Genomic DNA, 26587 nt, shown 5'->3' on the forward strand with positions numbered 1-26587 from the left:
TTCATATATACACCTGTTCATCCATCCATCCACTCATCCATATGTTTAAGGCATAGAACAAGAAAAAGCCACTGCCCTTATGAAGCTTATGACAAGTAGGGCAGGGCTAACAAATATGAATCAAATAATTACATGGGTAAGTATAAAACGTCAATTGTGATAATATGTTACAGATGAAAGGCATGCATGGTGCCAGGAGAGCCTGAAACAGGGCAATTTGACCAATTCAGGGAGGTCAAAAAAGGCTCCCCAAGAAAGTGACTGTTGAACAGCCAGCCAAAGGGTGAGGAGGAGTAACTAGAAGAATTGGGGGTGTGGTAGGGGTGAGAATGTTCCAGGCAGCTAGATCAGAGCACATGGAAGGGCAAGATGCACTTGGGGTTGTCAGCCTGACAATGAAGGCCTCTGGGGCGTGTTAAGGATTTTGATTACTATACTTAAAGGCTCTAAGCAAGCCTCAGGTAACATGAGCAGATTTGTATTTTTAAAACATTTTCTGGCTGTGGTTATAGAAAATGAAAGTGGGGGATGGGATGAGCAAGTGCAAAAGCAGGAAGCCTGTGAGAAGCCAACAGCCGTCCAAGAAATTCATGATGGAACCTCAGCTGGGGAAAGCGGCAGGGGGGAGGGGGAGGGGAGTAGTGGGCGACTCAAAGGCCATTTAGGAGATGAAATGATCAGGCAGTAGGTTTGGTGGAAAGGATGAGGGTGAAGGAGTGGTCTCTACGATAGCTAGGCTTCTGGATAGAACTGTTGCCAGGCAACAGAGTGAAGGACTGGAGAGAGGGGGGAACAGGTTGGACATACTTTTCCTTGAAGTTATTATGCCTGTGTTTGCAAAATAAGGGGTGTGGGAGCATGGGCATGCATAGATCCCTGGTTGCCTGCGTGGGGGTGAGAAGGCTGGTTTAACGAGGTTGCACGTTACAAGCTAAAGAGCAGGACCTGGGAGTTAGGGCTTCTAGCCTTGGCTCTGCATTTAGCTAGCTGTGTGACCTTGAGGGGGCAGCTTCACCCCTCTGAGCCTCGGCTCTAACACCGAAGGCCTTGCCAGTCTGGCATTTTAAGGGCACAAAGCAGCCTGAGTCTTATTTGTGTCCATTGGCACCATTTACAGCACCTCCCCCCCCGCCTTGGGAAGTTATTCCTTGTAGATCTGCTTTTCCAGAGCCTGAAGATTAGAAGAGCATTAAGTCTAGAGTGCGAGATCTGAAAGGAATCACAGAGCCCTTTGCCCAATCTTCAAATTTTACCGAGAGGGGCAGCACCTGTGTCTGACCTTGGTCTCAATCCTCCTCCACACCCTGCACCTGGAGGAAGAGGTGGGGCAATTTGTGCCACGCCACAAAGCTACAGGGCAGAAGAGCATCCTTTTGGGGGTAAACCCTGTGTTCCTTTTCTTACTTGGTTTTTTTTTTTTTTTTTCCTGCAGTCTATAGCCATTTCTTAGGACAGATGGGGCTAGGTGGATCCATGGGGATGGGCTAAGATCAAAGACGCAAGTGATACTGAGCGTACGGGGAAAGCATAACGAAGGGAACATCCGAAGCTGTGCTGTGCTAAGTTTGGGGTCCTTTCTGACTCTTTGAAGATGCCTCTTGTCATGCACCCCTATTGTGACTCCTGAATGTCCTCCCGGGGCTGCGAGACGCTCTTTGCCAAAAAGGAAAGCAGAAAACCCAGCCTAACACCCCCCGCCCCCCTGCAAATGAGGCATGGAGACAAAACGCAGTTGGAACCTCCGGGCTGAGGTTTCCATGGTGGCCCCACTCTGCTGCTCTTCCCATTGGCCAGGCGTCCTGCTCCAGCTTTAGCAACAGAGGCTCAGATACCCATCTCCTTCCTGATTGGCCAGGCTGTGCTGCAGCGCCATGGCAACAGGGGCAGAGGGACCAGTCTCTGCAGAACTTGAGTCACCATCTACCTGGGGTGGAGCTGAGATCCGAAGGGGTGCAGGGGATGCAAAAGGAACAGGTAGCCCCCACCTCAGCTCGCAGTCAGGTGGGGAACCCTCTGCCATGTGTTGCCCAGGGGTTTGGGAGGCTGGTAGGCTTCATCTCTTCATCTCATCTGTCTTGTATCTGACAGCTTCTTCCCTGCCTTTCTCTTGCCCCCGGGGCTCCTGTCTCCTGCAGAAGAAAAAAACCAAGCCTCTGGCAGTGCCAGAGGTTGACTCATTTGCCCAGAATCATGCACGTTGCAATCTAGGATTTGAACTCATATTATATTGCTTAATTTAAAAGCTTTGGAGGGTTTTTGCTAGAGAATCCAGGGCTTTTTTTTAAAGACTTTTTTAGAGCAATTTTGGGTTCACAGCAAAATTGAACAGAAGGTTACAGGGATTTCCCATAGTCCTTTCAGTTTTAATAGTTTTATTCATCAGACAGCTAATGCTTTCCAAAGCATTCTTGCATCTGAATCATTATCTGATCCTCCAACCACCCTGTGAGTTGGTAATTCAGGGACGAATGACCCATTTTATAGATGAGGACACCAGACATAGCCCAGAGAGGGCAAGTGATTTATTCCATGTCATACAGCTTATTAGTGCCAGAGCTGGGCCTCCAACCCTGGCCTCCTAAATCCTTACCAGGGCTCTACCTCCAAACCATTGCCTTATCCATACCAGGGGGCCTCCAGGAGGGTTGAAGGACTGCTCTGAGGGGTCCTCTCATAAGGCCTGAGAACAGTGCTAAGTAGAATCAGGCATTCCAATGTTTCCAACATGGACCAAGGGGTTCACACTGTAAACCTAGTCCCTGCCAGGCAACCCCTAAATGTTGCTCCAATCCCCAGGAAGGGTCCATGTCTCACTCAAACCTTACTCTCTACACACTGCTCCCCCCACCCCAACCACTGCCAGCACACGGATAGGTGAAGAGATACTCACAAACTGAACTACAATCCATTTATCGTTTCTGTTGCTTGAAGCTGTGCTGAGCACACGCAATCTCATCGACTCCTCATCACAACCTTAGACGTTTGGTCTTCATTGTGCACCATCTGTAGATGCAGAAGCTGGTGCTCAGGAAGGTTAGGTAGTGTGCCAAAGTCACATAGTTACTCAGTACTGCAGCCAGAATTTCAGCATGGGACCACCCGGCTTGAGAGCAGCCTGGCCAGGGCAGCGGTGATGCGCGCTCTACCCCCGCAGAATGCAGCATGGTAATTTGACGGGGCATCTGAGAGCAGCTTTTGCTCTTGGCTGTGCAGTTTTTCCTCAGTTGAGGCTGTGGCTTTACCTATTTTTTGGTGCTGGAGAAAGCAGGCTCAGAGGATCCGCTTTGTGTTAGGGACTCGGAAAGCCTTGGCCCCTGAGAAGTGACTCAGTGTCCTCGACACTGTCTCCCATTGCCTAGATTCTCAGCTTTGTGATCTTTCAGGAGAGCATGGCTGGGCTGCCGGTAATCGGCAACAGAGGAAGAAAGCCAGTGACCTCCTTGGTCTGAATCTGAGCCCCTGCTGAAAATGAACGTTTTGGCAATTTCCCATCATTCCTGCTCAACTTGGGCTCCCTGAAGCTCTTGCCCCTGACACAAACCCAGACACCTGGCCGGCCTTCCTGACCTCCTAAGGACATTGGTTTTGGAGGACTCAGCAAGGTGGGAGCTCACGCCTGCCACTCTGCCCCCCGAAGTGCCGCACCAGCAAGGGGCAGGCACATGATTTCACAACCGCCACCACCAATTTGTGGCATCTTCCCTGTGTCAGACCCCACACGGGTGCTAGGGAGATGGCAGGTAACAAACCATTAGGACCCCTGGCCTCATGGAGCCTGCTGCCTGGTGGAAGAGATGGACAACAAGTCTGTGAGTGAATACATCGTGATTTCAGATGGTGACACATGCTCAGGAAGGATGAAACAGGATAATGGGATAGAGAGCGATTGGTGGGGAATGTGCTGTTTTGGCCAGGATGGTCGAGAAAGGACTCTCTCGGAGGAGGTGACATCTGAGCAGGTACCTGAATGAAGAGGAGGCAGTTGCAGGTTATTGATGTCTGTGTAACAAACCCAAACTGTGTAACAAACCCCCAAACTTTGTGGCTTATAACAACCATTTATTATTTCTCATGAGCCTGCGGCTGGCCTGGGTGGTTCCTCTGCCCGTTTCTCCTGCATGCAGCTGGAGGCACAGCTGGACTGGAAGGTCCAAGAAGGCCTCACTCAGCCTTCTAGTAGTTGGTGCTGGTTGTTGGCTGGGGCCCCTCAGCCCCCTGTCACACAGCCTCTCATCCTGCAGTTGGCCTTACATGGTGAGCTAGGGGCAGCATTCTAAGAGGGGGAAGGCAAAAGCTGCACGGCCTCTTTAGGCTTAGGCTCTGACCTCATAAAGGGTCACTTCTGCCACATTCTGTTGTCCAAGCAAGTCACACGTCCAGCCTGGATTCAAGGGCTGGGGAGAGACACCACCTCTTGAAGGGGTGAGTGGCAAAATATTTATGGTCAGATTTAATCTGCTACATCATCCATGTAAAGATCTTTGGGAAGAGTACCTTGGGCAGAGGGAAGAGCAGGTGTAAAGGCCCTGGGGTAGGATGGAGTCCAGAGACCTGAACCACAAACTAATGGTTCCTCCACTTCCTCCGTTTGCTGTTCTGTCAGGTGGGAATTAAAGATGCTTCCCTGTCATCCACAGAGGATGTAGGAGGCTTTGCTTCAGGGCAGGGTTAGGATTTCCGTTACTGACCTCTGAGAGGAGGAGGAGGAGAAGCAGACACAGGAGCTTGGTTTGGTATCCTCCAAACTCACTGGCATTTGTTGAGCACCATCTAGCAGGAAGGTACTGTGCTGGGCACTGCAGGTCACAGGAGAGTCTGACGGGTGCTGCTCTTGCTGAGCTTATGGGCTGAAAAGGTTGCTCACTACGCTGGATGATGACTGAACTGGCAGGACTGGGCCCTGGGGAAGGCCTAGAGGAGGTAGGATTCCAACAGGGCCTTGGAGGGCATGTAGGATTTAGCTGAAGGAGGGAAACTCTTGATAGCAGAGGTGCAAGGGGGCTGTGGAATTTAGCAGTCCATGTAATAAATGTTTGAGGAGCCTCTACTCTGCACTGAGTGAACGAGATAGGCAGAGGACCTGCCCCGGGCACAGTGAGAACCCAGGGGAGGTACCATCCAGGCTTGGAGAGTCAGGAAGCCTTCCAGGAGAAAACAGCAATGCTGGAGAAGCCTGAGGATGGGTCGGGTCAAGCTCAGTGGGGCAGCAACAGGAGGAAGAGGCACCGAGAAGGTCCCAGTGGAAAGCATAGCATTTACAGAGACCAGAGCAGAGGGAGAGCTTGGGATTCTCAAGAAAAGGCAACAAGTTGTGTCCGAAGCAGGGAGTTTATGTGCAAGAGAGGGAAAGGATGAGCTTGGGGCCACAGTGGGCCTCGTGGGCTGATGAGAGACTCTGACCTTTTTCCTGAAGGCTGTTTGTGTAGGATTGCCAGATTTAGCAAATAAAAATACAGGTTGTCCTGTTAACTTGGAATTTCAGATAAACAATGAAGAATTTTTTTAAAAATATTTTATTTATTTATTTGAGAGAGAGAGAGTGAGAGGGAGAGCACAAGCGGGAGGTAGGGGGAGAGCGACATGAGGCTTGATCCCAGGACCCTGGGATCATGACCTGGGCCAAAGGCAGACACTTAAGCGACTGAGCCACCCAGGCGCCCCAAACAATGAAGAATTTTTTAGTGTAATTATGTGCGTGCAATATTTGAAACATTCTTATACTGAAAAATCATTTGTTCTTTATCTGCAATTCAGTTTTAACTGGGCCGCCTGCATTTTCTCTGGCAACCCTAAGTGTGGGACCACCGAAGGGTTTTAAGCAGGGGATGCCGTGGTCGGATTTACACTTTGGGAAGCTCCCAGGATTTGCAGGGAAACATGCAGGAGGGAGACCAGGAAAGGGTGGAGGATGAGGGTCCTGCTTTGTCTAGCACCCATCAGGGAATGGGGGCATCTCCTCATCATCACTGGTGGGGAAGGCAGGTGGGCAACTGCAGGCCAGGTCAGACCCCAGCTCTGCTGTGTGAGCCTCTGCTCCCTCTCGGGCCCTCGGCATCCTCGTCTGTCTAACGAGGGGTCAGTCCTTGTGGACCCCTCTCTTCTGGCCATGCTGGCCAGTGAATGGGTGAAGCACCTTCAGGTCTCCTCTCTCCAACCTCAGGCCCCGCACCTGGTTTGGGAGAAGCATTTACCGAGGTCCTAGTATGTGCTGGGTCCTCTATCTAGATCACTTGTTTTATTGAATCCTCTCACAACAACCCCTCAAGGAAGGTATCATGCCCATTTCACAGATCGGAGAACAGAGGCTCAGTGGTGCAGCTGCTCCCCGGTCACATAGCGGCACAGTGCCAACGTGGAGTGGAGTCCAGGTCTGGCTGGCGCCAGGGTTCACCCTCCCACTGTCTCCAGGAAATCTCCCCGGGAGCCCCTAATCCCCCAAATGTTTATCCCTTGGGCTCAGTCAGCAGTCTCCTTGTCCCCCTGCAGGCAAATGCTGCGCTGGCTCTTTCTGAGTTAAGCCAGGGACTAAAACGGGCCAGTGTAATGCTCCTCTGCTGGGGGCTTTCTGGTTTATGCACCCCTTTTCCATCTCTGCCCTCCCCACGACCCACGGAGATGCAGCACAGCCCCCTCCAGCTCCTCTAGCCTGCAGCTCTGCCGCAGTGGAGTCCACATTAAACATTAATGGTGACGTCAGTTGCCGGGCTGCTTGGTGGGGGCCACGGCTGCCTTTCCAAGGTGAAACAGTGACCGGAATTCAGCCGGCTCAAATGGCATCCCAGGGCGCTGGCTGCCAGGACTCAGAGAAGATGCTGCTAATGTAAGGCATGGCAGGACTCCAAAAGCTTTCCTCCCATCTCCCTGGCTCCTCAGGGCCTGGGTGGCATCCTGATGCTGACATGAGGCATTCAGTCATCCGGCAAGTACTGATTGAGCACGTGCTGTATGCCAAGCACAGTGCTAGGCTCTGGGGATACAGCTCTTAAGTGTGACCTTACCTCCTGGGGCTCCCTCCCCCACTGGCTGGCGGAGGACGGGAGAAAAAGTCTCAATGCAGAGGGCCAGAGCAGGTGCCCAGCCCAGCCTGAGGCTGAGGGATCCTTCCAGAGAAGCCAGGGTTAACACTGAAACCTGAAGAAGGAACCCGAGTTAGGCATGGAAAGAGGCGGGTAAGTGTGCCAGGCAGAGGGAACAGGCTCAGAACTCAGATCCTGGTTCTGACTCTTCCCAGCCATTTATCTGCAAATTGAGTTCCCACCTCACAGGGTTCCTTTGAAGATTAGATGCGGCCATGGCTGGTGATAGTACAGGGCTTGGGGCATCACAAGAGCTCAGGGGTAGCTGTTAGGAAAACAGCCTTCATTAATCCCTTTGCTCTGCCAGGAATCCTTACCCCCATTTGGTGAGTAAGGAAAGTGCCGCTCAGAGGGGAGACCTGACATGCCTGGGGTTATACTGTGGATTAGACCCCAGGCTGGACACATGACCCCAGAGGGGTCTGGGGTCTCATCCTCCATCCATAGAGCTATGGCAAAGGAATTATGTTTACTTCCATATTAAAGATGAGGAACCAGTCTGAGAGGGGCAAAGTGACAGGCATGAGGCCACAGAGTGAGTGGACGCTGGATTTGGAACCATGTGCGGCTGTCTCGGAGAGCTAGAAAGCCAGCCTGAGTTGTCTCTAAGACCCTTATTGTGAGTCTGTGATCCTGTGAGTTCCTGGATGCCCCCAGGCCTTTAGGGCCCAGCGATTTCATGGGGAGGGCATTTCAGGCTGGGCTGATCTGCCAACTGTCCCAGGAGGCAGCAGCCACTCTCTCCCTCAGCACAACCTCATTCCTCTGGCGGAAGCCCGGGGCGTCTAGCGTGAACAGCAAGCACTGTTGCAACAGGCCCATCTTATGGAGGAGGAAACCGAAGCTCAGAGAGGTGCAGCCCCTTGCCCAGGCTTCCCCAGCTACTGGGGAATTGCCAGAATTTGAGGAGGGTCTGAGAAACTGCCCCATTCAACCCAGGAGCCCTCCTCTGCCTTTCAGCCTCCTCTGACCTGCAATCTCGCCTTCCTCCCCCTTGCTCACTCCCTTAGCTTACCTTCCCCCAAGCTGTCAGTTTGTCAGTTGGCTGTCAGCCCATTAAAAGTGCCCCGCCTCCTGCAAGACTTTGCCACTCACCAAGAGGACTCTAGTGGTGGAATTTCTGCAGTATGCACAAGTTGTGATCAGATTCAATTCAGCACTCACTCGTGGAGGGGTGTGCCCCGGGGGTGGGGGCTCAGATGAGGAATGATTCCCCAGTGTTTACGTTCTGCAAGGGAAATGGCAACTTCCTTAGAAAGTGGGAAGCAGGTGGTGTAAGTGGCAAAGAGCCGTGAACTTGACAGTCAGAAAGACCTGGGTGTGGGGCGCCTGGGTGGCTCAGTCATTAAGCGTCTGCCTTCGGCTCAGGTCATGATCCCAGGGTCCTGGGATCGAGCCCCGCATCGGGCTCCCTGCTCCACGGGAAGCCTGCTTCTCCCTCTCCCACTCCCCCTGCTTGTGTTCCCTCTCTCGCTGTGTCTCTCTGTCAAATAAATAAATAAAATCTTTAAAAAAAAAGAAAGAAAGAAAGACCTGGGTGCACATGCTCCATGACCGTGGGTAAGTGAGCTTCAGTTTCCCCATCCGTTTGAGTGGGTATAAGAGGAATCCCCACCTCATCATTGTCACGAGGATTAAATGAAATCATATGTGAAATTGCGTAGCATCGTGCTCGGTGCTTAACAGCTGGCCAGCACACATCAGCCTTACCAAAATAACTCTATGCACGTGGTGGATACCAGAGTCCCTGGGGGAGTGGGCAGAGGGGAGAGTGCTTCCTGATGGAGAACCTGGAAGGCTCCCTTGAGGAGGTGAGGTCTCTGCTGGCCATTAAGGGACTTTGAAGCAGAGGAAGAGGCAGCAGGATGGGAAAGGACATTCTAGTTGGTAGAAACTTGTGGGCGGAGGCTGGGAACATGGTGAACCTAGGATGCTCAGGGAGTAGGTGATGAGCTTGGAAGGCGGCCCAGGGGCACGTGATGAAAGGCCAGGAGGGAGGAGCTTATATCTTCTAAGCAGGAAAGGGTCCTATCTATGACTCCAGTGGGTCTGCCGTGGGTCTGAGTCTCCTGTGTGTGCAGAGGCCAGGCCCCTGGGGTCAGCCTTCTCCTATGGCTTTGGTCCTCCTGGGTCCCTCTGTTGTTTCCTGAGTGGGGACCAGCCTGCCACTGTTGTCTGGAAGAAGACAGAAGGCTGTCGCAATCTGCTCACCTCCTACTAACATACTAGGTAGGAAAAGATGTTTTTTTTTTAGCACAGTTGCCTGGCAGGAAACCTCTGTGGAAACTCAGCAACCCCCTCGCTTACTTCCCGGGGTATGGCTTAGGTAGCAGTAGAGGACGGTTATGCTCACAGCTCAACAACCAAAAGGCTCTCAGGAGATCAGGGGCCACAGCGGGAAGAATGAAGGTGGAGTGGGTCTGGATGCAGGTTTCTGACCCCTGCTGGCTGTGCTGCACTTGAGCAAGACACTTGACCTCCCTGGGCCTCAGTTTCCTCATCTGTAAAATTGGAACTACAATACTGACCTTACCTTAACTGAGTGGGCATGCACTGCCCCCCCCCCCACCGCCCGGCCTGCTATGGAGTAGGTCCCTGTTACCCTCCTCCACTAGTTTCGAGTCGGGGTCCAAACACTGGACCTTTGAAGAAGCCCCGTTTCATCCTCTCGAGTTGCCATGCTGTTATTTGCCGAACCTCCAACAGTGAAATACCCTAGGCCTTCAGGGCTGGAAGAAAGAACGAACTCTACCATCCTGTCAGTGCAGACTCCCATTTCACAGACAAGAAGTCCAAGGCTCAGAGAGAGGAAGTCACAGCACCACACGCGCCACACAGCCCCTCCTACCTGGTTCCACCTCAGTGGGAATCACACAGAAGCTTGAGACAATTACCCAGATGGTTCCAGTCAAAGGATCTAGAAAATTCTGGTGAAGAAACACAAGCTCCTCCACCATCTGCAGAACTGAAGCAAAAAAAGCCTTTTTTTTTTTTTGCCCTTATTCTCACTGTGGTTCCATGGGGGACGGCTTCACTGTCTTTCCTCAGAGCTGAACTCCTCTGAACCAGCTCGCGGGGGGCGGGTGCTGAGAATGGGCTCTGAGCTCCACCGGCTCACAGATGGCAGCTACCAGGACATTTTCACACTTCGGAATATCAAAAGCTGCCTTGGGGAGCCAATTGCTCCCAAAGTGGGCTTTGACAGAGTGGTGAAGGGCTCTGGATGGTCCTGAGGTCTGTGGGCTCAGGCTGGTCTCAGACACAGAGCGGTGGACGGGAAGGGGTGGGGTGCAATTTGGTATCAGCAAAAGGACCCCGAGGCCACAGCAAGTGGCAGAATGTGGGTGTGAGTGGGAGGCTGCAGGTGACCTTTCTAGGTCTCATTTTCCTCATCCACATAATGGGGATAACAACCTCCTTTCACGAGTTGTAAGAATTTGGTGAGATAATATAAGGGGGGAAAATGTCGACCCTTGGGCAGCTACCGCTGATGCTGTTGATGGTGGTGTTATCACTGGTTTAGGATCAGCAAGGTTACCTGGGCAGCAAGAGGCCTGCATTTGGTGGGGAAAAACCCTACAATCCTATGTGGGTGACACTAATCTGTGGGCAGGTGGCCCCTTCTGCTTAAGATGGTAACCATGCCAACAGGGTGAAAGCCATCTCTCCAGAATAATACCAGGTCTCCTCTGTAGTATGTCCTTTGGTGTCCAGACTTCTCAGGGACCTCAGAGTGTCCCAGAGTACCCGAGGGGGAAAAAAAAAACAGGACGTGCCTTTTCTGGGTCACCTATTCACTCAGCTCTGGTGGTGGGTTCTGGCATTGCTTTGGAAATCCAGTCCTGCAGGAGGAACAGTTGTTACCCACCCCTCCCCCGCTCAGGGTGGGACGCATAACCAAGTGAGCCACCCAGGCGCCCTAAGGGTGGGACGCAGCAAGGAATTATTCGTTCTATGGTTGTGACAGCTGGTGCCTCCTGTGTGTCGCCACCGTGCAGGTGAGGAAGATATGTGCTCTTGCCGATCCCCAACCCAAAGAAATAGGTGTGGTTAGTCCTGTTTTAGGGACTTGCCCAAAGGTACTCAGCTGGTAACTGGCAGGGTAGAATTTGAAACTAAGTGCAGATCCTTGGGGCGCCTGGGTGGCTCAGTCGTTAAGCATCTGCCTTCGGCTCAGGTCATGATCCCAGGGTCCTGGGATCGAGCCCCGCATTGGGCTCCCTGCTTCGCAGGAAGACTGCTTCTCCCTCTCCCTCTCCTCCTGCTTGTGTTCCCTCTCTCGCTGTGTCTCTCTCTGTCAAATAAATAAATAAATAAAATCTTAAAAAAAAAAAAAAGAAAGAAACTAAGTGCAGATCCTTCTTCCCCATCACACCACTCACATGTCCTCAGGTAGCCAGGGGCAGACTGCTCTGTTCCCGGAGCAAGAGACCCGGTACCGGACGAAGCCGCGGCAGACGTCGCCTCTGCACTGAGGATTTGCTCTGAGCTCTGGGCAACACGGTGTGTTTGGCCTTCATGGTTAGTCCCCTTGACCTGGTTCAGGGGCTCTCTCTGGAGTTGTTCAAAGAGAACAACTTTATTGGTGGGACTTAGAGCCCTGGGAGTAGATGTCCCGTCCAAGGCAGCTGTCCTGGGCTTTATTTGTAAGGCTTGAGTTGGCAGCCCTTTCCGAAGGGTGAAAATGGGTGCTGGTCAGAGTGTGTAGCCTCCAGATAGGGAGGCTTGTGTGTACTTTTTACAATCTGAATGACCCTGGAAGGGAGTCACACCTTCTCAGCTAACACCAAAAGGCAGTGTTGGGCCATCAGGTTTGGAAGTCTGACAGACCTGAGTTCAAATCCTGACTCTGATGATTACCAGCTGTGACTATTCAAATCATGGAACATTTAAATTTATTTTTCATTACGTTCAGTTAGCCAACATATAGTACCTCATTAATTTTTGATGTCGTGTTCAACGATTCATTAGTTGCATGTAACACCCAAAATCATGGAACATTTTTGAGCCAGTTTCCTCATCTGAAAGATGGGAATGGAAATTGCACCTACCTTATGGCGGGGATGGGGGAATCTTGAGGGAAAAAAATATACCCATTTCTGCAAAGCTCCTTGCCCAGAGCTGGGAATGGGGCATATGTTCCCTCAAGAGTGGGTGTGGATGGAGTCACCCAGGATAGAACAGAGTGAGAAAAGCAGAGGGCCTGGGGCAGAACCCCAGTATTTATTTCAGGGTAGGCTGAGAAGACAAGCCCACGCAGGAGACCAGAGAAGGGGAGCAGTGGGGCAGCAGAGGGAAGCCAGGAGGGTGCAGCGTCATGGAGGTTTAGAGGACAGCCTGTGTAGGAAGGGAGAGCAGTTGTGCCCAGGGGGGTCAAGGGGGCCAGGAAGGTGAGAACTATGAAATGACCCTGGACTGGCAACAGGAGGCTACTTGCTGGTGGCCACAGTGAGAGCCATCTCGGTGAAGGACTAGGGGTAGACAGACCCGGAGTACACTGGACTGAGAGGTGGGTGGGAGGTGAAGAAGTGGAGACAGTGAACTTTGGTGAGAAGAAAAACTTCATGGGAGAACCAAAGTGTCCCCCATTGACATTTATTAGAATTAGAATGCCCTATTCTACCTAATTTTCACTGTTTTGAAATCAGTCTGAGTCCAGCATGATCAGAAAAGCTGGAAGGGCTCTAATCTCTCCAAAAGCTGGAAGGAAACATAGAAATCTCCCAGCGCTGGCTCTCCTCCCACCTCTCACTGGAACGCCATTTTCATGGGGGGGGGCAATTAATTATCATCTATCATGCTCTTTAAAGATATCCACCAGGGGAAAGATCAGCCTAGTTTGTTAACCTCAATTCCATTTGTAGTTAGCAAAGGTGACTCTTCAAAGCATGGTGAAACTTGCGGTGGGGGGGCCTCTGCTCAGACTCACACTGAGATCCTGTTTCATGGGTACTGAGATCCTCATTTTAGTGTCACAGCAGGGAGAAGGCCCAGAGACAGGAGACCTAGTATGGAGACCCCAGCTCTGCTCACTCACTGTGCAAACTGGGGCTAGCCTCTCCTCTTCCTCAGACCTCAGTTTCTCCTTATATGGGATAAAGGATTGGATGACAGTGACTCTAAATGTCCTACCACCTTGGACATTTCAGGATTTCTATTCTACGGTGCATTTAATAGTCCTTTGAGTCCAATTGCTAGATGGTAAAACTAAGTTCCAGTCCCTCACTTCTCCCTTCAAATACATCTTACTCTCCAGAGCAAGATTCTTGGCTTGAAATGGGACTTCCACAACTCTTCTGGTTCCCAATTACCTAAGGATAATGACTCAAATCTTCAGGTTGGCATTTAAAACACTCCGTTATCTCGTTTTGCCCAACCTCATTTCCCACTGCCAGGCCTTTCTTCTCACTGTCTCTCAGATTTTGTTTCTGTCTTCACTGCTAAGGCTTTGTCTGTGCTGGACCCCACTCCCTAATACTTTTTCCCTGACTTTCATCTCCCTCAAAGTCCAGCTTACCTGCACTTGTGTATTTAGATCTGGCTTATGAGCCAAGAGGATGTATCTTAGTCTATAGCTACTCTTTCCCCCAGTACTCTTTCCCCCCAGAGAGCCTAAGGTCCCTTCTCCTGTGCTGCCCTTGGCATGTTGTACTTAAGTGAGGCTATGTTTTAGTCATTGCGATTTTCCTAGTTTGTCCAAGGCCCAGCCCAGGGCCTAGCATGAGGGACCCTCAGCATAGAATGCCACAACAGGGATGGGCTTAGTGACCAGTCAGCCCATCCACCCCGCTCCTTGCCACAGAAGGAAGTTCAGCCTGGGTTTGAACTCAGATCCTGGCTCCACCAATTACCAGCTGTGTAACCTTGAGTAAGTCACTAATCTGGCTTTGAAAAATGGGGAGACCAGGTGTGCCCACCTGCGGGGTGGGCTGTGAGGACTAAGTATGTTTATACCTATACAGGCCTACCACTGGGCTGGCTCCTAGGAGATATATCATGTTACTCATCGCATCCAGGCCATCCTGTCCCTCCTCTCATGGAAGGCACAGTATGCCCAAAGTCAACTGTCAAGGTGGGAGCACAGCTCTGCAGCCCGATGGGTGTGAAATGTGTGTTTGGGAGTGGCAGGTGGGGCGTCTGGACAAAGTCCAAACCCGATCCTGCCCTGGCCAGTACGGATCCAAGCAGAGGGTGCGTCCCCAAGGAGCCCATGGGCCAGCCTGGGGTGAAGGCTGGCCAGACGGCGGGGGCGGTCCCGGCCCGCCCCCCGGGGCACACGGCCTCCTGGCTTTTCCAAACAGTAGGGTTATTTGATTTTTGGGTCCTTCTGCAGCCACACCTCCAACCTGGCCTCAGAGACGCGCTTCGAGGAGGAGCTGTGACACTGAGCTACCTACGCAACCGCCATCACCGCGCCCCCCTCCTCGGGCTCCGCAGTCCCCACCCCATTCTCCCTTCTCCCACCTCCACCTATGCGGCGGTAAAATGCAGCACTCACAGGGCGCCTGCGCAGTTCTCGGGTGGGGCGGCGGCGGCGGCGGCGGCGGCGGCGGCGGCGGCTATTTATAGTAGGTGACGTCACCTTGAAATAGACCGTTAGGGCCGGCCCGCCCTTCCCCCCCTCCCACTCCCGCCGCTCCCCGCCGCCAGGCCCGGCTGCTCCCACTGCGCAGGCGTCCTCCATCCTCCCATCCCCCAGCGCGGCCGCCTCTCCTCCCTCGGCGGCGTCGGCGGCGCGAGCCACAGCGTGCGGGGCGAGCCAGCGAGAGGGCGCGAGCGGCGGCGCTGCCTGCAGCCTGCAGCCTTGGGCCGGCCGGCGAGCCAGTGCGCGTGCGCGGCGGCGGCCTCCGCGGCGACCAGAGAGCGGACGCACGAGCTAGCGGGCGAGCGGTGCGGGCGCGAGGCGAGGCCGAGCCACGAGCGACATGGGGGACCGAGAGCAGCTGCTGCAGCGGGCGCGGCTGGCCGAGCAGGCGGAGCGCTACGACGACATGGCCTCCGCCATGAAGGCGGTGAGCGCGCCGGGAGGTCGGGTTGGCCGGCTGGGGGGGCCCGGCGTAGGGGGAGGGATGGGCGGCCGGGCGGCATCTCCCTCCCGGCCCGGGGCGACCCCGCAACCTCGCTGGGCGCGGCCGCCCGCCGACAGCCCGCGCTTCCCGCGCCCGCCCCGCCATTTCCTGCGGCCGGGCCGGGGTGGGGTCTCGGGGGAGGAATGCAGCCCCACGAGGATGGGTGGGCGACAGTGGCCCCTTTCAGAAGGGCGGGGGTCGCTGTATCCCAGTTCGGAGCCCTGGGGGGGGGAGGGGCTGCCCGAGGAAACGTGAGAGAGCCCCATTCCTCGTTCTAGACCGTTTTGCCCAACGTGGGGGCTCGCCTCCCTCTCGCCTTCCTCCATACCCCAACTGGTAATAAAGAATCACCTAGTGAGTGGCGTCCTGTTTCTCCTGGTTTTCTCTGCCACCATCTGAAGTCTGTGTGATCCCGATCTGTTATGCTCTACTCGCCGGAATCGTTCTCGTTACATCTTCCCACGCCCGGGACTGGCTTTGTGTGCGAAGACCCCCCACCCTGCAGTCTAGACGTGGACGCGAGCTGGAGGGCGGTGGGTGTGGGGCCCCACTCCCAGGTCTGATGCACGGAGCATCTGCCTGGAGATTAAAATGAGACGTGACTTCTTGGCAAGACAGGGGCTGTGTGTCTTTGCATTCCCGAGATCTTCGTAGATTGTTTCTGCAGCTTGATTTCCGGTGAAGGACTCGTGCCCGGCCACACCCTAGCACATACCGTGGATTAGACACCACCTGCATATATGAGACTAAGAGTTCCGGTTGTCCTCTTACTGCCCCTGTTTCTTAACTTTATTTTACCATTTCTCTAATTGAACATTACTTCTCTGCGTCAAGGTCACACGGTGGTAGAGGTACAGCTGACGGCCACCAGCCTGCTATGTTCAACCAGTGTACATCCTCCGGGAGACCTGGGAGGATCCGCCCCACCTTAGACCTAAAGATTCTGCAGCTCTAGGGTTGGGACTCAGAAATCTGCACCCTAACCATAGCTCATGGCATTTTTGAGCGGGCTGAAGCCTGACAATTACTGGCCCGAATTATGGCTCATTTGTCCTTTTTGCTGGCCTTGGGAGATTTCTTACAAATCCACAAATCGAGAGGCTCCCTAAAATTGCAGAATCATTTGAAGAGCTGCATTTAAGGCTTTTGCTATTAGTATCATATGAAATACGTTGCTGAGGTCAATATTTAGGATTTATCCAGCTAAGACACACTTGAAGAGATAGCTTTCCTGTGGTGTCTTTGTTTTAAAACATTGCACTAGGTGTGCTTGGAAACCAGCACCACCACTCATTTGTTGATAAAGGTGATCCTGATTTGAGCCCTGGCATGCTGTCACCGGTTAGTCTAAACCAGGGACAAGCTAGGTTTGGGATCTGAAGCCTTTGTAATTCAGGGGACCCTCTTCAAGGACACAAATGTAATTTTGCAAATTTTGCAGAATCTCCTGTGAATACATTTCCTCTGAAGGGGTTCTGAGCTTAATTTTCTTTCGGATAAGAGCCACTTCTGTTCACACAGCAAGTCACACTTGAGTGAACGTCATCTCCCCAATAATGGAGTGGTACTGGGATTGTGCAGGCTGAGGCCTCTAGACATTTTTGTGAGGACTTCGTTCACCCTGTGAGTGGGGCTTGAATAAAGGTGAATTGAGGTTAAGGGAAGATGGCTAGAAAGGACATTCTGGAGCTCTGGGAAACCTGAGGCAACTTGAAATGGGAAGTAAGGAAAGGATTGAGAGATGTAACCAGAATGAAATACAGTTTGGGGAGAGAACAAAATTGGCTTTCTGGTCTTCATAAGTAGGCTTGAATAATGCTAAACTGTAGCTAGAAACTTGTGTTCACAGATTTTTTTCTGAGGCTTAAAGGTAGCATTTTGCAAAGTAATGGACCCTCCCGTGTGTTGAGAATCTGTAATATCTTATCTGAAATGATTGATGGGTTGGATAAGCCATCCAGCATTGAAAAATAAATCCAAGCTCCAATTATGTCATCTGAGAATTGTGATAAACCAATGTAACTCCTTTTAAAAAGTCAGAACTTTTTTTGTCATCTAAATTAATAGAATATATTCGTTGGAAAAGACTTGGCAGGGTTCAGTGGGAGACAGTTTCTTATGTTTTACCTATTAAGTTGATATTTGTACATTAAATTCTTAATGTTATTGGGAAGACTCAGTCCCCATTTTATTCATATCATAGGCTTAAAGTGGAGCTTGCGGAAAAAAGGAATTCTGGTAACCCTCTGGGTTTATGTGGGTTTTCTTCAGGGTGGTGGACAGGTAAGTAGACTGCTCTAGCATAGACGGCAGCAGCCTGAGTGAGATGTTCTGATGTCACCACACAGTGACCTTGAACTTTAACATCTCTTGGCTTTGAGTCTTTTGAAGTGTAAAACTAGTAATGTTGGTCTTGCTATCAAGTCATTTTTCAGTCTTAACTCTTCTAACTTGTTTTCTGTTTTCTTTATAATTTAAATGGTCACCTAATAATGCCTGCCTGTAATCCTTGATGTTCCTTATGCTACCAGTGTCACCTGGAGGATGGTGTTGGTAAGCTTTAAGAAAAATCATGCATATCGGAAACAGTAGTGTTGCCTCAAATCATTTGAGAACTGCAGTTCCCTGCCTCACCCCATAATGTGAGGAGGCAAGAAATGCTTTTGAAGTGAACTAAAGGAGTGTCTTCAAGATCTCCTCATCTCATACCTAGCAGCTTACAAAGAGTGAAACAGTGGGACGAAGCATTGTGAAAGATTAAGAACCCAGGTCCTCTCTCTGCTGGGCTTGAAATGATCTTACCCAAACATAACCTCTGAGAAATGGATTATCATACAATCTTAGAAGAAAGTGAAATAGGGGCGCCTGGGTGGCTCGAGATGGTTAAGCGTCTGCCTTTGGTTCAGGTCATGATCCCAGGGTCCTGGGATGGAGCCCCACATTGGGCGCCCTGCTCAGCGGGGAGCCTGCTTCTCCCTCTCCCTCTGCCTCTCCCCTTGCTCATGCTCTCTCTCTCTCTCTGTATCTCAAATGAATAAATAAAATCTCTGTGTCTCAAATGAATAAATAAATGAAATAAACCTATAAAGGGGGATAAAAATGTCAGTGCATTAGACTTAAGTGATTTAAGGAAAGAGGGTAAATAACCAGATTTCTGGTGAATACTCATGGGTGGACATCATTCATGTCTCTTACTGCCTTAAGTCATCTATTTTATATTAAAACATAGATTGTAATTGTGAGTTTATAAAACATTAAAATTATTTGGGATAGCATGGTGTGTTTTAACATTGATATAGTTGATTACAAAGTTGACAAAGGACAGAGAAATACATCTGAAGGACTTGAAGAATATAGAAATCTTGAGTGCAGGAAATAAAGCTGCAGCTTTAACAGTTTGAGAGGAAGAGGCACTTGGCCCAACCAGTGGCAAAAAGCTCTTATTCCAACAGCTGTGAGATTATGGGAAGTGGGGGAATGAGCAGGTGGTGTATAAAAGTGGAGAGCTCGACTTGAGTTTCTCAGGGTGAGACCCTAACCCATGTTGCAGATATTAAAACTAAGGATGATTTTGAGGTGTACCAAAATTGTGGTTAGTGTGAAATCTTAAAGCCACATCAGTACGGTAGTTTGAAATACGTATAAACTAGAGAGTACTATTTCCCACTAAGTGGTCATTTGTAACGTAAGTATTGCTTTGCCATGTATTGGCTGAGGAAGGAAAGAAGGTTCTGGATTCTTGCAGTAGCCCGAATTAGAAGGACTTCAATTGGTGAACAGTTCACAGAGCTTTGAATTTCATGTTAGTGGTAGAATGCAGTGTCACACTTCCAGAAATGGTTTGAAAGGAGATACCCCAAATGTGTTTTCTATGTTACAATTTACCAAGTTTATGGAACTTACATTTTACTTACTAGGCATTCAGTAAATGGTAGCTGTTACTCCCATGTGTACATTCTCATTTAATTTTCATAACAACTTTGGATGGACTGACTATGGATAATTGTTAACTTCGTTTTACAAATGAGATTTAAAGAGGTTCATTTTCTCGAGGTCAGGTTGTAAAGCCAAGACTTGAACTCTTGAATTTAGAACTCTCACTTTATAAACACTGTATAATAATGGCCCATGAGGCTAAGGCATAATATGCATAAATTTTTTAAAGTTTTATTTATTAGAAAGAGCGTGTGAGAGAGGACGAGTGGGGCGGGGTGGGGAGAGGGGGAAGCAGGCTTCCCGCCGAGCAGGGAGCCCGTCGAGGGGTTCCATCCCAGGACCCCGGGATCATGAAAGGGATAATATTTCTAGTATACATTCTGGCATTAGTCATTGTTGGTGACTAACTTGCGGGCCCTTTACACAAGTGGGCTTAGTGAACAAGTGATTTCATCTATCAGATGTAAGTCATTTTTGCCAAGTTTGATTAAAACCAGAATCTTCTATGTATGGTCCTTAGCTATAGCAGGGGAGTGTAAAAGGCAGACGCACACATTTGGATTTGCTTGTTCTCCTGAAGACTAGGAGTTTCTTTTAGCTTAAGAAGCAAAATATTAATTGAATTTGAATTCCTGCTATGAATTAAGTGCAGAACTATGTTAAATCATATTCGTGGTATTTTAAGAAATTGTTTCATATCCTTGGCACCAGTTTTTCCACTTTTTTTTTTTTTTTTTTTAGTCTATTTTATAAGCCAGTAGGCCCTAACATTTCATTGTCTGGGTTCTTGGTAAAATTCCTTCCAGCTTCCAAGTTGAGGACACCCGTCTGCTGCCCCACCGTTCGGGTGCTCTTCCCACTCCTTGCTGCAATGGCTTTCCCGTTGTGGTGGTGGGTGGTGGCACTTCCCTGCGATCGGAACCTGGCACAGCTTCTGAAGCTTTCAGTGCTGGTGCCTCCAGGGACAGTAGCGTGCAGTAATGCCATTCAGATGGGTTGTATTTAATCCCTGCCAATCCGTACAAAAATGTTCAGTTATGTCAAGAGTAAGAAAAGGCAGTCTCTCCATGATAACAGAGGTGGCTGTTTTGACTAATGTTTTTTTTTTTTTTTAAAGATATTATTTATGACAGAGAGTTAGCGAGAGCAGGAACACAAGCAGGGGGAGTGGGAGAGGGAGAAGCTTCCCCCGGTGCGGGGCTCGATCCCAGGACCCTGGGATCATGACCTGAGCCGAAGGCAGACACTTAACGACTGAGCCACCCAGGCGCCCCTGTTTTGACTAATGTTAAGCTTCGAGTGGGTATTAACTACCTGAACTCATCGGCTCTAAGCTTGAAGTTTAGCTTCTCTTTGACTTTCTAGAACTGCAGCCTTGCCCTAGTGAGGACAAGGAGTGGTCTTTCCAGGCCTGGGCAAGTGGTGACAGATGGGTACTTTGCCACCTTGGAACCAGGTAGAATCTTCACTCGGAGGGTAGTAAATTGGGGAAGGGTCAGGCAAAAAAGCTTTCATACCCTGACTCACCTTTTTATTCTTTTTCTTTCTTTCTTCTTTTTTTTAAAGATTTTATTTATTTGACAGAGAGAGACACAGTGAGAGGGGGAACACAAGCAGGGGGAGTGGGAGAGGGAGAAGCAGGCTTCCCGCTGAGTAGGCAGCTGGACGAGGGGCTCGATCCCAGGACCCGGGGATCATGACCTGAGCCAAAGGCAGATGCCCAACGGCTGAGCCACCCAGGCGCCCCTCTTTTTTTAATACATACAGGACTCTGCCAAAGAAGTTTAAAGATTTTATGATGTGGTTATGTTTACCTGATTGTTCATGAGAATCGTTTTCTCCTGTTGTAAACTCTTAGATCAAACGCAAGCTTGTTGGTAGCAAGTGGGTGTGGGTAACTATAAAAGATGGGATAGTAGTGGGTGCGTGTAGCTCTGAAGGATGGGAGTGCCCTTTAGGAGAAGGAACATTTACCATGACTTTGGCATTTTGGCCTGGCCGTCCAGGGGTGGCATTTTTTTGTTTGCTCAGTATTACTTTTGAGGTTGGATGTTTCCCAGATTAAGACTTTAAGTTTTCCCAAATAGTCCTGCTATTTTTGGTAGTGGATCTATTTTTACTCACAAACACATAGTTTATTGCCTGGTGAGTTAGTGGGAGGAGGCCCTTAGGGATTTTTGAGTAAGTAAATGGTGTCACAGGAAGATAAATGAATTAGTAGTCTGTCAGGTTATTTGTAACTTTGAGTACTGCTGTGTAGTCCTAGAGCAGAGGAAATGGGTGAAGTAAGTGCCCCCGGGCTGGGAGTTGGCACAGCCAAGGCGGCCGAATGCTGAGGACATCAGTCAGAACATTAGTCGAGTGGCTGGCCTGGAGCCCAGTCCTTAAGGGAGGTGGAGAGATGGGCCTTTAGAAATGGGAATGGTCCACCAACTTAAGGTTTTCAAAGAGTGTGAGTTGGATTAAGTGGGGTGGGAGGTGGGCAGGCAAACAGGAAGGCAGAAGGCAGAGAGGCTGTGAACAGAGGTGAGGAGTCCCTTAGAGGTGATGCTGCCCCATGAGGATGTCGTGTCTGGAATGGCTGCCCTGAGGGTAGCCGATGGGGGGCAGAAATGAGGCTGTGTTGAAACCGGCTGGAGTAGAGAGCAGGTTGAGAACCATTGGGCAGGTCTCTCTATCTGGAAAATTCTGTGTCTTTGCTTCACGTTCCCAGTTAGAAACCATTTGGAAACTTCTAATTGTAAAGTTGCACTAAATCATCTCCCCAGACTATGCGTGCAGATGGCCATCCAGCTGCTTTAGTACCAAGGGGTTAGGACTAGTAGTTACGTTTTCCTTTCTCTTGTGCTACATTGCCTCCCAGTGTCTGCTTCTCTTGGTGTGTGACCAGACTTTCCTTAGCTCTCCTGCCTCCAGTAGTTTGGAATTTGAAATAGTGGGAACTGGTGCTAACAAATCAAGACTGGCTGTAAATCTTGTTTGTTTTAATAGGCCATCTGATTTCACTTCGGTCTATACTTTTCCAATCTGGGGAAAGCTGTTTCCTTTAGTTATCCAATCAAGTAATAAAATGATCTTCCTTCCATAAGTTTCCCTTTCCTAACTGAGTTGTAATCCAGGAGGATTAAAAATACTATATTTAAACGTATCCAGTTATTTCCTAGTTAGGCCCTGGCTGGGGTTCTGAGAACAATGCTTGCTTAGCTATTAGTCACACTCAGCTGATGCTGATAGTGATTCATTCAGACTGGCAGGAAACCAGATGATTGTTACGTAAACACTAATACTCCTAGTAAATGATTTTCATGTGAAGGTGTCATTATAAATATTGCCCAGGAGCCTTTTTGGGCAATTTATTCCTGATGGAGAAGGGCCGCATGAATTCCTGAAACCTACAGAAACAACCAAATTTCATTTACACTAATATCAACCTCTTTCCTTTCCACACCTTTTATTGTTGCTCAGGAAAAACAGAATCCTAGAATCCTAGAGCTGAAGAGGTCCTTGGAGATCATTTAGGCCAGTGCCCCTTATTTTACTTTTGATCCCCAGACAAGTTCACATAGCTAGCTTAGGCTAAACTCCAGATTTCTTAGGGTTTTTTGTGTTTTTTTTTTTTTTTTAGTGATGATAATATCTATTGTACAAACACCCTGGGTGATAAAGGTGTTCTGTGTTTCACATATGCACTCAATTTTAAAGATACACTCTGGGGAGTTACCTTGGTGTGTGTTCGTGAACCTAACAAGCAGCTTTATTAGCCACAGGGTGAAATCTTAGTGACTCCTTATCATTTGCATTTTAATGTCAAGTGCCCTTAGATTGACTTATTGCAGAAGCTAAGGAGCTCTGGAATTCCGTGCTTGCCTCATGTTTTACGGAATATTGCCCTGGAAAAGTGAGTCATTTGAGAGGATTCAACAACCAGATTTGTCGGAGGATTCCAGATGGAATTTTCATTTATAAGGGTTTCTTCCTGGAAAGACCAAATTAACAAATATCAAGGAACTCACTGGAGAAGAAAACCATTGGGGTTACAGGTCTTTACCTGGATTTGAAGGGAGCATGGATTTGGGGTTAGTAGAGAGAGTGCCTGGGACTGGGCAGATCGCTGAGAAAAGTGTGGAGACCACTCAACCTCTGTGTGAGGAGGAATGAGGAACCTGGTTTGCAGGCAGCCCTCCTAGGGGATGGGCAGAGGCAGCCTGTAGCCAAAGACCACACTGAAGAAAAAAGTGCGGTTGGTTTGATTGAGTAGGCAGAGGTGGAGGGACAATCCCAGGCTAGGGATTTGTAGCAAAAGAGTAGGGGTGCTGGGGACAGGGAAATGGGGGAATTGATGGTATTTTTATTGGGGAGGGGGTTGCCAGTAGACAATGAAGAACTTAACACAAGTTTTCTAATTTTACACATAATGATTATATTTGTTGCTTATGTTCTTGAGTTAATTTTTTTGATCTTCTTTAGAATTTCTGATTCTCCACTGCTTAGTCTTTTCAATCCATGTTAAAGTATGTCTGTTTTAAATATGCTGTTAATAACTTTCTCCCTTGAACCTGGCCTTTACAAAACCCTTTCCCCTCAATTGCAGGAGTTTCTGTCCTTACAGTTTAAGTAATATTTTTCTTTGTTGAGTGTTGGTTGGTTTCCTAAATTTTTTTTTTCTGAAAATTAAAGACCTTTACAGTAAGTCTTTTAATTAAAGAATCCCCCTACTTTATAAAGATAGAGGCCAATTTAGAAAATTAGTGGCTTTGCTGGGGCCCAGACCCAGGTTTTTCTGATTCCAAGTCTGTATTAGTTTCCTTGGGCTGCCAAACAAAGTACCACAAGCGGGGTGGCTTAAAAGAGCAAATTATATTATTGCAGTTGGGAAGGTTAGAAGTCCAAGATCAAGGTGTCAGTGCTCCTTCTGAAGGCTCTAGGGAAAAATCCTTGCCTCACTTTTAGCTTCTGATGGCTCTTGGTAATCCTTGGCGTTCCTTGGCTGGTAGACCCATCACTCCAATCTCTGCGTCTGTCATCACATGGAATTCTGTCTGTGTTTGTGTGTCTCCAAATCTCCCACTTCTCATAAGCGCACCAGTCACTTGATTTAGGATCCACCCTAATACAGGATGACCTCATCTTGACTTGATTACGTCTGTAGAGGTCCTATTTCCCAATAAGTCACATTCACAGGTCCTGAGGTTAGGACTTCAGTGTAACTTTGGGGGTCCAGCGTCCTTTTTACTAAGTACATAGCTGGCTCATGTGGAGTTGGCATCATGAACTACCTAAAGAAAGTTACGGCTTATGAAATTTAACATTTCTCCTAAAAGTAATTGGTGCTTCCATCCTTGATGGCCAGTCAGGATTTCCTGCCAGGTAGGTCAAAGTAGCGCTTACCTGCTGAGTAACTGCTTCCTTTTAGCAGAGGCTGGGGGCAGGTTCCTGTCACTAATATATCCATTTGGATTGGGGGAGGTCTGAGTGTACCAGTAGGATTCTCTTGTGTAACCACTCAGGGCAAAACTCTGGCCACTTGACCTGTGTTTGATCTCATCTGTGAAGCTTTTATCTGTTAATATGTATTTGAGGGAGGTGTGATTAGTTCTTTCTAGAATATAAAGTTGGAAGTAGAATCTGGAATGTACTTCCAGTCTGTAATCTTCAAACATTTGGCAAAGGACTTGTATGATCTTATTGTTGACAATACCTTTTGCAGAATAGCTGAAGCTCAGGCTTTTTTATCCACTGCTATGTACCACCACAATCTTTCCATGGTTATCTTTATCCCCATACCTCTACCAAGATAAAGGCAACATCTTAAAAGGCCCGAATTATGAATTTCTCAAATCCCTTATCACTGAATATTTTAAGTATTTATTTCTTTTTAGACTACAGTCTTCCTTCAGACAGGATCCATGTCTGATTGATTTTTCTCCAACCTGTCCACGCTGGCTTGAGAAGGGTTTGTTGATTAGGTTCAAAGGAAGATTTCTTCCTAAGATTTTTGGTTTTGGATCTCAGTGTTTATCTTTTGGGGATTTTGCAGGTGACAGAGCTCAATGAACCTCTTTCCAATGAAGATCGAAACCTCCTCTCTGTGGCCTACAAGAATGTGGTTGGTGCCAGGCGATCTTCCTGGAGGGTCATCAGCAGCATTGAGCAGAAAACCATGGCTGATGGAAATGAAAAAAAATTGGAGAAAGTTAAAGCTTACCGGGAGAAGATTGAGAAGGAGCTGGAAACAGTGTGCAATGATGTCCTGGCTCTGCTTGACAAGTTCCTCATCAAGAACTGCAATGATTTCCAGTATGAGAGCAAGGTATTTTACCTGAAAATGAAAGGCGATTACTACCGCTACTTGGCAGAGGTAGCTTCTGGGGAGAAGAAAAACAGTGTGGTCGAAGCTTCTGAGGCTGCCTACAAGGAAGCCTTTGAAATCAGCAAAGAGCACATGCAGCCAACGCACCCCATCCGGCTGGGTCTGGCCCTCAACTTCTCCGTGTTCTACTATGAGATCCAGAATGCACCTGAGCAGGCCTGCCTCTTAGCCAAACAAGCCTTCGATGATGCCATAGCTGAGCTGGACACGCTAAACGAGGATTCCTATAAGGACTCCACGCTCATCATGCAGTTGCTCCGAGACAACCTCACCCTCTGGACCAGCGACCAGCAGGATGAAGAAGCAGGAGAAGGCAACTGAAGAGTCTTCGGGTCCCGGGCCCTTCCTTCACCCACCACCCCCCATCATCACTTGATTCTTCCTTGCCACAATCACTAAATATCTAGTGCTAAACCTGTCTGTATTGGCAGCACAGCTACTCAGATCTGCTCTCCTGCCCCTTGGGAAGCAGTTGCAGATAAATCTTCATGGGCATTGCTGGATTGATGGTTGCTTTAAGCCCTTAGGGGCCCCCTTTTCGAATTGTGCAGACAAGTGCGTTCTGAATGAGGCATTCTATGCCTATTGATCTATGTGAAATCCTAGCAAAAGCAATGGGGAAGTTTAGAAAGGAGAATTAGCCAACACAGGCTACGATTGATATTTAAATGATCCATTTAAAACAAGCTGATAGTGTTTTGTTAAGCAGTACATCTTGTGCATGCAAAAAAATGAATTCACCCCTCCCACCTCTTTCTTCAGCTAATGGAAAACTGTTAAGGGAAGCTGATTACAAAGAGACCACTCCTCCTTTCCATCAGCTTTATAATAAACTGTTTAACGTGAGGTTTCAGTAGCGCCTTGTTTTGCCTCTTTAAATTATGATGTGCACAAACCTTCTTTTTCAATGCAATGCATCTAAAAGTTTTGATACCTGTAACTTCTTTTTTTTTTTGGTTGCGATTGTTTAAGAATCATGGATTCAGTTTTTGTAAACTCTTTGGCTATTGTCCTTGTGCATCCTGACAGCACCATGTGTGTCAGCCCACGTCAATCAAGATGGGTGATTATGAAATGCCAGACTTCTAAATTAAATGTTTCGGAATTCAGTGGGTAAATAAATGCTGCTTTGGGGA

At 49.0% G+C, this 26587-nt stretch overlaps 1 protein-coding gene and 1 long non-coding RNA gene across 3 annotated transcripts; one reads left to right on the forward strand and one right to left on the reverse strand.

The window, feature by feature from the left end:
- Window position 1: 1 nt before the first annotated feature.
- On the reverse strand, window positions 2-15780 carry LOC141371473 (uncharacterized). Of its 2 annotated transcripts, XR_012376443.1 has the most exons (5): window positions 14575-14615; window positions 8172-8304; window positions 6999-7131; window positions 4495-4690; window positions 2-3963 (listed from the first exon to the last, which is right to left on the reverse strand). It is a non-coding gene; the product is annotated as an uncharacterized lncRNA (long non-coding RNA). The 2 variants fall into 2 exon arrangements; XR_012376444.1 differs by lacking the exons at window positions 8172-8304; window positions 14575-14615 and adding an exon at window positions 15497-15780.
- YWHAH (tyrosine 3-monooxygenase/tryptophan 5-monooxygenase activation protein eta) lies at window positions 14798-26587 on the forward strand. The gene is made up of 2 exons (XM_025858133.2): window positions 14798-15088; window positions 25119-26587. The coding sequence occupies exons 1-2, from the start codon at window positions 15002-15004 to the stop codon at window positions 25770-25772; spliced, it is 741 nt and encodes a 246-aa protein (XP_025713918.1). The 5' UTR covers window positions 14798-15001; the 3' UTR covers window positions 25773-26587.

Source organism: Callorhinus ursinus, unplaced genomic scaffold (genome assembly GCF_003265705.2).
Source record: "Callorhinus ursinus isolate GAN/ISIS: 27379988/994484 unplaced genomic scaffold, GSC_fseal_2.0 scaffold72, whole genome shotgun sequence".
Lineage (NCBI taxonomy): Eukaryota > Metazoa > Chordata > Mammalia > Carnivora > Otariidae > Callorhinus > Callorhinus ursinus.